The sequence below is a fragment of the Myotis davidii genome, unplaced genomic scaffold, assembly GCF_000327345.1.
Source record: "Myotis davidii unplaced genomic scaffold, ASM32734v1 scaffold889, whole genome shotgun sequence".
Lineage (NCBI taxonomy): Eukaryota > Metazoa > Chordata > Mammalia > Chiroptera > Vespertilionidae > Myotis > Myotis davidii.
This window is the reverse complement of record NW_006299519.1, coordinates 693,819-703,747: the sequence shown is the minus strand read 5'-3', so window position 1 is coordinate 703,747 and position 9,929 is coordinate 693,819. Positions and strand designations below refer to the sequence as shown.

At 39.1% G+C, this 9,929-nt stretch overlaps 1 protein-coding gene across 3 annotated transcripts in view; it reads right to left on the bottom strand.

Moving 5' to 3' along the window:
• The window catches only part of ASB9 (ankyrin repeat and SOCS box containing 9), a 20,309-nt gene that overhangs the window by 6,770 nt on the left and 3,610 nt on the right, over positions 1-9,929 (bottom strand). For all 3 annotated transcript variants that reach the window (XM_006775221.2, XM_015571436.1, XM_006775222.2), the window contains 4 exons: positions 6,669-6,748; positions 4,471-4,578; positions 1,091-1,241; positions 77-211 (listed from right to left, as the gene is read on the bottom strand). In XM_006775221.2, coding sequence (XP_006775284.1) covers positions 77-211; positions 1,091-1,241; positions 4,471-4,578; positions 6,669-6,748 — 474 coding nt within the window. The remainder of the gene's footprint in view (positions 1-76; positions 212-1,090; positions 1,242-4,470; positions 4,579-6,668; positions 6,749-9,929) is intronic.

Sequence of the window (9,929 nt, the reverse complement as noted above, 5' to 3'; positions counted from 1 at the left end):
ACAATAAAAAATAAAAACTTTAAAATGCATTTAATTTACTTTTCATCAGCCCTCCTCATTTCTTTTTTTTTTTTACCTGCTTCCAGAAGCTTCTTGGCACAGGCTATCTGCTTGTTTTCACAAGCCAAATAGAGTGGAGTGCCCAGGTGGCTGATATGATAGTCAATGTTACCCCCATGAGCTGCAATGGACTCGATGCACCCCATGTGGCCTGCAGTCCAAAATAGGAGAAAACAGTTACACAATGAATTCTTAGCTAGGGAAACACATTCCTCATTTTTCGTGTTTTTTTAATATTTTAATTAAATTTATTGGAGTGACACTAATAAGTAAGATTATATAGGTTTCAAGGGTACATTTCTATAATACATCATCTTTATATTGCATTGTGGACCCACCACCCAAAGTCTAGTCTCCTTCTGTCACCACATATTTGGCCTCCTTTACTACCACCCCTTACCTCTAGTAAACATATTTTGAAATCTGCCAGCAACTTGTCCAGGGGGCCTAAGTTATTTCCTTTGCTTAGAATACTGCCATCAGTTCATAAGTTGACCATAGATGTAATATCGGCTCTGGGTGGAACTGCACTTGAGTTTACTAGCCATGTTAAGCAACTAGCAACCATCCACCTTTTTTAATTGTTTGAGCTTTGCAATCAGTCCAAGTACAGAAATGGAAGTTTGAGTTGAGTAGAGGTATGGAGGAACAGAGACTGAATATGGACTTGAAGAAGAAAGGGCACAGTGCAGGCTATGGGACAGGGAATCTCACATACAACCTCACCAAAGACAGGCCCTGGGAACAACATTTTGAATGCTCTGGAAAGGTAGTTCTCAGGTTTCCTGTTGATCAGAATTACCAGAGAGGGCTTTTTAAATGAAACAAAGATGGCTGAACCAGAGTCACTAGTTCAATGGGTCCGGAGTGAGGCCCAAGAATCTACATTTGTATGTTAGGTCACACTGATGCTTCCGACCTGGGACCCGACCTTGAGAACTACTGCTCTAAAACTGACTTCTTCCTTCTTTCTTTCAACAGGGAGGTCCCTTGAAGGGTTGGTGGGAAAACAAATGCTCAACAACTTTACCTCTCTTAGCAGCTTCATGGATGGGAGATGCCAGATCACATGCAGGGTGGGGGCTGGCTCCATACTGCAGAAGCAAATTCACACATTCCTGGCTGCCACTGATACAAGCATTGAACAAGGGAGTGTGCCAGTCTGTGGCAACGCCATCCACCTGTAATGAAAAGCTCCACAATGCAGACAAAGCAATGGGGTGTCCTGCATTCAAATCTACACTCCACCACTTCCAAGCTGGTATTTTAACTTCTCTGAGCCTTAACTTCCACAGCCACAAAATGGAGGCAAAAATATGAAATTCCACGAGGTTATTGTGAAAAAATGAATAAGGCATGGAATGTAACGCACCCAGAATGTTACTGAGTGCTCTGTCTCCTTCATGCCCTCCCCAGGAACGCAAACTTGGAAACCAGTTAGGATAATTTCAATACCTTACAAAGTAACCTCTTTATTTTAAACATTCCATCCTAGTCCCATGCCACATCAATCCAGTGTCTTCACAGCAGCCAGAGTAACCTTCCAAAATTGTTTAAAAAATTTTTTAAAACATGACCTTCATACAAATAGAGAGTTGAACACAGGTCAAATATTTTCTCTCAATTCATTCATTAATGAGGGAACCAGTAAGATGGTAAGGCTGGCTGAAAGGAGAATTTATGTAAGTCATTCAATGGAATGCTGAAATCAATTTGCTAGACACAAAACTGATTAATGCCCTATTGGGGTATAAAAGTATAATCTTTGGGGATATTTTTTCTAATATTGGAAATCAGACAGAAACCTACAAATTAACATCTCTCTTCACAGGGTTTGGGCTATCATTGAATAGGAAAGAGCAAAGCCAAATGCAGATGCATTTTTCTATATTGTTAATAAATTCTTTGGTGAACTGTTAAACAATAATATTGTGAGACAAGGCCAGGACCAGTGACAAAAGACACTCAGGGGTATAAAATTTAAGGAGACAGACACTCCCAGGGTCACAAAAGAGCTGCATGCCTCTAAAAGTGGGCAGCTCTTTAAAGTTTGTGCCGTAGGCACCTCTCTTGCCTGTCCTTAGTCATGGCCCTGTTTACAAGTTTTGGATGCCCTTCCTTAACCAAAATATAAATCTGATGATGCACTCTCCTATAGCTCTCTACTGCTGTCAGGACAAAGTTCATTTTCTTGGCATGGACAACAAGGGTGTTTGTATTCTGACCCATCCCACCCACTTTATTCTCCTGCTATAAGGAATGATTTGAAATCACAAAAATGTGCTTTTCATTTCCAGACCTTTGCATTTGGTATTCCCAGTGGAAAGGAAGCCCACCATTTTTCCCAACCCACCATTTAGCTGAGTAACTTCAATAGGTCCTTGAGGTTTCAGCTTAGACATCATTCATTTCCTAAAGGAAGCCTGTTTTGTCTCTCTCCCCATGAGAAATAATGAATTGGGAGCACGTCTATGTGCTTCCAACAACCCCCTTACAATTAACACTTAGTACATTATAGTTTGCAAAAAGGCCACAGATTCTCTGCATGGTATGCAGTGTGGCTTTGCAAGTCTTCATAAGATGGAGACTATTTTTTCCAGTCCTTGAATCTGGGCTTGCCCATGTGACTTGCTTTGGCTGATGGGACAGTAAAAAATGTGTTACAAGCAGAGACCTTGCCCTCTTTTGCTTCCCTTGGAATCCCTGCTACCATGTAAACAAGTCCAGGCAGCCTGCTAAAAGATGAGAGACCACATAGAGATGTTTCTGGCTCCCCAGACATCTCAGCTAACCCATTCAAGGTTACCATGAACTTGCCTGCTCCAGCCAATCTATCAGCTAATCTCAAATGCATAAGTAAGCCCAGCTGAGGTCAGCTGAACCATCCCAGACCAAAAGAGCTATCCAGCCAACACAAGGAATTGTGAGATAAACAATGGCTGTTGTCTTAAGCCATTAAGTTGGTGTGGTTCGCTACACAGCAAAAACTAATGGATAAAAATAGTGTACTGTAAATGCTTTCTGTGGCTGAGATGCTATTTCTTCTCTCTTGAGCATACAACCATACTATATTTCCCAGCCTCCCTGGCAGTTAGATGTGGCCTGAGTTCTGGCCAATGGATGTGGGCAAAAGTGATCTATGTTACTACCTAGACTTGTTTTAAAAGTTTCTATGAACAAATCTCCACATCTTTTCAACCACCTGAAATGGAGATTACCCCAAGAGCACACATGGAAGCCACTTGTTGAAAATAGTGGAGCAGGATGGAAGAAGCCTGTATTCCTGAATAACCCTTGGGAAAGAGCCACCCACCTGGCAACACCCACACTGGAATTTCAGTTGAGCAAAAAACAAACTTTCATTGTGTTAGGCTAGTGTTCATGTATTGAAGCAGCTAGTGTTATAGCCGTTTAAAACCCCTGTTTATTGGGTTGTCTCATTTAGTTTAAGAGTTCCTAAAAGTCTTATCCACAGTTAGGTATATAATAAATGCTCAATACATGCTCAATAAATATAATAAATGCCGGTTAAGAGAATATGAGCAAGTCATATACAATTTTCAGATCAGATTTTCCTATCACTTTTGAGCATGAGAAGACTTAGTTAATGGAAGACTTACTCAAATTAAATGGCTTTGCCTTCTTCTTCCTCTAGGATCTCTCATTATGCTATCCTGATTCTCATTCTCCAAATAATAATCATATACTGTATATATTTCAATTCTTGAAGTAGCACAATAAGTTACACAACTCTTTGTTATTTCTTCCATTTTTAAGATGTAGACTCTAGAGCTCAAACAATAAGTAACTCGTTCAAGTTTTCAATGTTAGTAAATGGTAGAGATGGCCAAGTCAATGATGGCGAACCTATGACACCTATGAACTCACTTTTTTGGTTGATTTTTCTTTGTTAAATGGCATTTAAATATATAAAATAAATATAAAAAATGTAAGTCTTTGTTTTACTATGGTTGCAAATATCAAAAAATTTCTATATGTGACACGGCACCAGAGTTAACTTAGGGTTTTTCAAAATGCTGACACACCGAGCTCAAAAGGTTCGCCATCACTGGCTTAGGACCACTACTTGGATCAGAAGCCAAATGTTGTGTGTTTTCTACAAATATTTCACTACCTTCAAGCCATTAGAATGAAGACAGAAATCTAACAGCTATTTAATAGTACTGAGTATCGAAGAGAATGAGATAGACAGGAACTATTACTTTCTAGCTGAAAATTCGGTACATCTATTGCTAACGCAGACAACCTTGATGGACATAATACTTTTGAAAAACATCCCTCTTCACATTTCAAATCAGGCTAATCAAAAATGCTGGGAATTATTCTGAAGGGATAGAAATAGTAATTTTTCATTCATGGTTTCTAAGATGTTATTTGAGCAGCACTTACCTGAGCTCCATGCTTTAATAAAATGGATGCACAAGAGGGATGACCTCCAAGACAGGCTTCATGGAGTGGGGACACACAATCTGCTGTGAGGATGTTCACACCCCACCCCTGGAGGAAGGAACGTGAGCAGAATAAGGGAATTTACTCATGTTTATTGCATATGCAAAGCATCGGTTCTGTTAAGGTTGGTTTTCAGCTAGGAACCCAGTATGACAACTCTTTTAAAAGTTCACCTGACTCAAAATCTGACAATATACAATGATGCAGAAAAACAAAAACAAAAAAGGATCTTTCATACTGCTGATGGGAATGTAATATGATACAACCATTCAGGAAAAGTTTGACGGTATCTATTAGAGTTGATGATATAATACTTATGACCCAACAATTTGACTCTTAGGTACCTATACTCAAGACTGACTTTCATTTTGCTCTCTCTCTTGTCCTCTCACTTGTTGGCTTATTGTTTTGATGAGCTCCATGGCAAGGAATTATTCCTGCAAGTACTCTTGCATTGTTGGGCTTGCCCTGCTATGTTCCAGTCTTTTGCCATGAGAAGAAAATGTCTCATGGAGCCAGTGGTCAAAGAAGGATGGGAGACATATGCAGCAGAGCTGCACCCAACCCACAGCTTGAAATCAAACCCAGACTAGATCAGCTGATGTAAAGACTTGTTAGCCAGAAGTGTTTATTGCATATGCCACTGAGTTTGAGGTGGCTTGTTCCACAGGAATATCTGACTAATGCAGATAGGTATTGGAATGCTCATTTTATAAAAGTAGAAATTCAGGTTCCACAAAGATAACTTGCCCAAATAATGAGATAGAGCTTAGATAAAGGCATAGTTCTGGCTGATGTTCAGTAAACGTATAAATTACTGAATATAAATGAGTATGAGTCCAATTTAATAAGTGACATATAAAAGCTGCAATGATCATTTTTCGTCCTATTAAAATAAGGTAAATGTCACATTTTATCTGTGAAGAAGCTTAACTTCTTTTAGCTAGAGTTACTATCTAAATTTCTACTTATAATAAGCTGTTGCTATCAAAAACAGCTTAAGATAGGGGCTTAGAGTAGTCTGAAAATTTTCTTTAGAAATTGCTTTCTACTAGGAGAGTTATTTATTCTAGAAAAATCCGTGAAATTGGAATTTGTTTTGAAAGCACATTTATTTTCACTAACCACTATCTGAAATGTATCATGTCCTTCAATTATTTATTCAATTATGGATGTAGACAATAAACCACAGTAGTAATAACAGTTTATAGGACTATCATGGAGAGGAATCACAGATAATTTTATTACATACCAATTCTTACAAATATTTAAAATAGCCAAAATATATGTTCATCCTACTTAGAAATTATGGTAGTCATTAGAATCACCACTAAATCTTCTTTGATGCATTAATGAAGAAGTGTCACACATTTGTCATGTAATATCTTGATAGCTTTTCTCTGTATTATGTCTTGTGTATTTAAAACATTAATCTGAGAAGGGGTCTATAGACTTTGCCAGACTGTCAAAGGGGATTATAGTCAGAAAATGTCGAGAGCTCCTAATTTAAAAGATCTATTGTCTTTTCAGAAAACAGAACATACTGAACAAAAACTTTAGAATTTTGAATGGTGACTTAAAATTAATATCAAACTGGGCAGAGCTACTATCAACTGAAGATTCAATAGAACTACTAACATTTTAGGCTAATTTTTTGATGTGCAGAACTGCTCTGTGCAATGTAGGATGTTTAGTGACATCCCTGGTTTCTCTCTGCTATATGCCAGTATCACGCTACCATGCCCACTCCCAGTAGTGAGCACCAAAAATGTCTCCAGACATTGTCAAATGTCCCTTATGGGGCAAAATCACTCCAATGAAGAACTAAAATTACATGATAATTTTAAAGAACATAGTCTATATTGAATAAAGTAAAGACAACTTAAATGCACTAATTTCCCCTTTATTCATTTAATAGATACTTATTATAGTACTTATTATGTGCATAGAATTGTGCTAAATTCTAGTATTATGCCAGCCTCCAAATTTTAAAAATGGTTGGATAGGATCAGATTCGCCTCGCTTTGCTGAAGAGGAATTTATATCTTAATATCAGACTATGATTTTTTTTTCTCAGTGTGGTGAGCAATAGGATGTGCTTAATGTTTATCTTCTTTTTTTCTCCAAAAGCTACCTACCTGGCTGATGAGACTCCTCAAAGAGAGCAGACGCCCATTGATTGCAGCCTCATGCATTGGAGACCAATCAGACTCAACACCTGTATGGAAAGGGAGGAAAAGGTTACATCCAGCTTATGTACTTTAGACCGGAGGCTCGTCCATCAAATAAGAGCCTAATGGGCATTATTGGTTGGACTCAATCAACCAAAAGCCCTATCAGGACTTCAGCATTTCTCCCCTTTATTGATGTTTTTTGTACACAGTTTATTAGAAATGTCTAGGTGTCTAAAGAACTACATCCAGTATCCAAACTAAGGACAAAAGAGGTAGACTGGGATGACAGATGGATTACTGTACTTCCATTTACACACTGATTTCAAATGGTCCATTTAGTTAAGTTAGAGCTTCACTAATTACCAGCATTAATGTGTTAAGCTGCGGTTGCCAGTCTAGTTTCCTACATGAAATACAAACTTTGGCATCTCAGCAAACAGTGCCATATACTAATAGTAGTAATCAGGTAATTACATACACCATTAGGTATGGAATCAAATCTAAATCTACATCTATACCTCCTGTCCCAGTATCGAGTGCAAATCAGAGCTCAGTCTGACTTGTAACAGGGACATTATTTACTCCCAAAGGCAGTGTGCTAATGTGGTTAGGAGAAAGATCTCAATTCAGATCCACTTGGTTTCTTCTGAGCTGTGGGTCCCTGGACAGGCCCTAAGCTTCCGTTTCCTTCTCTGTAAAGTGAGAACAGCAATATACTTAACCAAGGCTCAATACCTATTAGATACTAATATTATCATGCCCTAACACTAAACACAGAGTCTTGATTATACCCCATAATCACTGCTATTTAAAATAGCACATTTGTTCCACAACCATTTGGAAGGAACACACATTCTTAGGAAGGAAGCCTGTAAACCCTGTCCCCACACATTAAATGCTTTCCTCTTTCTAAGTGAGTGTGGATCTAATCTGAATGAGGCACAGACATGAATTTTTCTTGTCTTAAACTGCAACTGATTTCCAGAACAAATGCAGGAAGTCAGAATGTGAAAAAGCTCTTCTGAGCTTGCTTTAGCTCCAGCTCTGCCCGCTTCAGTTCCAGCTCTGCCCACTACTGCACACAGACAGGGCAGAGTGGTCTAATGCCAGTGACAACTTGTAAAGGAACTGCTGTTTCCTAAAAGCTGAGAAGACCTGGAGAACCTGGGTAGTTACTGATGCTTTGCAAGTTGAAAGGCCATAAAGAAGGAGGCAAGAATGCTTTGTACTTGACACGTGTTGGCTGAGGTCTGCCTGCTCCATAGAGTTAGCAATGTCCCGGAAAATCTGTCCCAGTGAGCAAATTACCATCTTCCCAGATGGATTCATGGAGCATGTAATAGGTAAGGGGAAGCTGAATGAGTCTACCTACACACTGCCCATCCAATGCTTTCCTTCTGAGCTCACTGATGTACATGAGGCACCTTAAGAGAAGTGGCTTTTCCTACCTCAAAAACCTTAGGCTCAGTAGAAACCCGGTCTCCTCAAAGCCTTCTCTGAGTTTCTTCTCTCAGAAAAAAAAAATATTGCTGCTTCTAGCACTTAGAGCCTACAATCTACACTGTAGAAACAGAAATATTTTTTTTCTCAATTAGAATTAAAGGACAACTAATTCTGCCCTATTGGTGCTAATGCAAAATACCATCCACACCAAATCTCGTGAAAAGAGCCAAAAATGTAAAAAGGTTTTGAAAATCAGTTGTAAATAGATTTGCAAATGGACCCTAATAGATCACCGTGTGTGATGAGTAATCTGTTTTTCCTTCCAAGTGCTGAGCTGCCATACTTCTCAACCTTTCTTAAGGCAACCTCAGGTAATTGGAGGTGACAGACTAAACAGTCCAGACAGGTAATTTGGGTCCTAAATGGCAAATCTGTTTAGGTTTCATTAAAATGATGTAATTACATTATCAAGTGTAGACAAAAATGGGCTTTACTTTCTATTCATTCATCATGGAATCATTACTCCTTCTATTTAGTGTAAATTAAGAATTATGTACTTCTTGAAGAGAAAAAAAAGCTACCTGAGGTCTTGTACCCCTGCTTTAGAATGTAGCATTTACAGAGCATAGACATATGTGTCTTTGAGAGGCACCAGGTATTGTCCTGATACATGTGGTAGAGGTTGACAATATCTATCTAACAGCTTTATTGAGTTCTAGTTCACATACTGTACAATTCACTCATTTAAATCTACAATTCAATGGTTTCTAGTACATTCAGAGTAGTGCAACCATCACCACAGTCAATTTCAGGACAACTTTATCTTCCCCAAAAGAAACCTTTGCCCATTAGCAGTCACTCCCCATTTCTAATTCACCAACCCCTGGAAAACATTGGTCTCTTTTCTGTCTCTATGGATTTACCTATTCTGGACATTACATATAAATATAATAATATTTGAGGCCTGGTGCCTGAAATTTATGCACAGCAGGGTGCATCCCTCAGCCCGGCCTGCACCCTCTCCAATCTGGGACCCCTCAGGGGTTGTCCGACTGCCAGTTTAAACTGGCAGTCAGACATCCCTCTTGCAATCCAGTACTGCTGGTTCCTAACCACTCGCCCGCCTGCCTGCCTGATCGCCCCTAACCGCCTCTGCCTGCTGGCCTGATTTCCCCCTAACTGCTCTCCCTTGCTGGCCTCATTGCCCCTAACTGCTATCCCCTGCTGGCCTGATCGACCCTAACTGCTCTCCTCTGCCAGCCTGATTGCCCCTAACCGCCTCTGCCTTGGCCCCCACCATTGTGGCTTTATCCAGAAGGACATCTGGAAGAGGCTAAAGTCCTTGTATACGTTTGAGATGAATTTTGCCATTACAAGGACCCAAGGCAAAATTCATCTCAAATGTATACAAGGACTTTAGCCTCATGGGTCACTGAACAATTGAATGATTACATAAAAATTTAAAATTGTGACAATGAAAGGTTGATATTTTTCTAGCATTGAGAGCATGAATTATGTATGTATATATGCATATACATATATGTGTGTGTGTTTGTATGTATATATGTACATTTATATGTATATATACACATACCAGTATATGTATATGTATACAGTTTAGCAAATGGTATAATTTGCAACATGGGTTAGTATACACACTTTAGCTCTTGAAAAACACTGAAGAGATATCTGAGAGATTTTTCTCCAGGGTTTTCTACAGCCCACACCCCAACCAGGCAACTCATGTAAATTAAACCCAGAAGCTGCCTTGCCTGCCTTCCT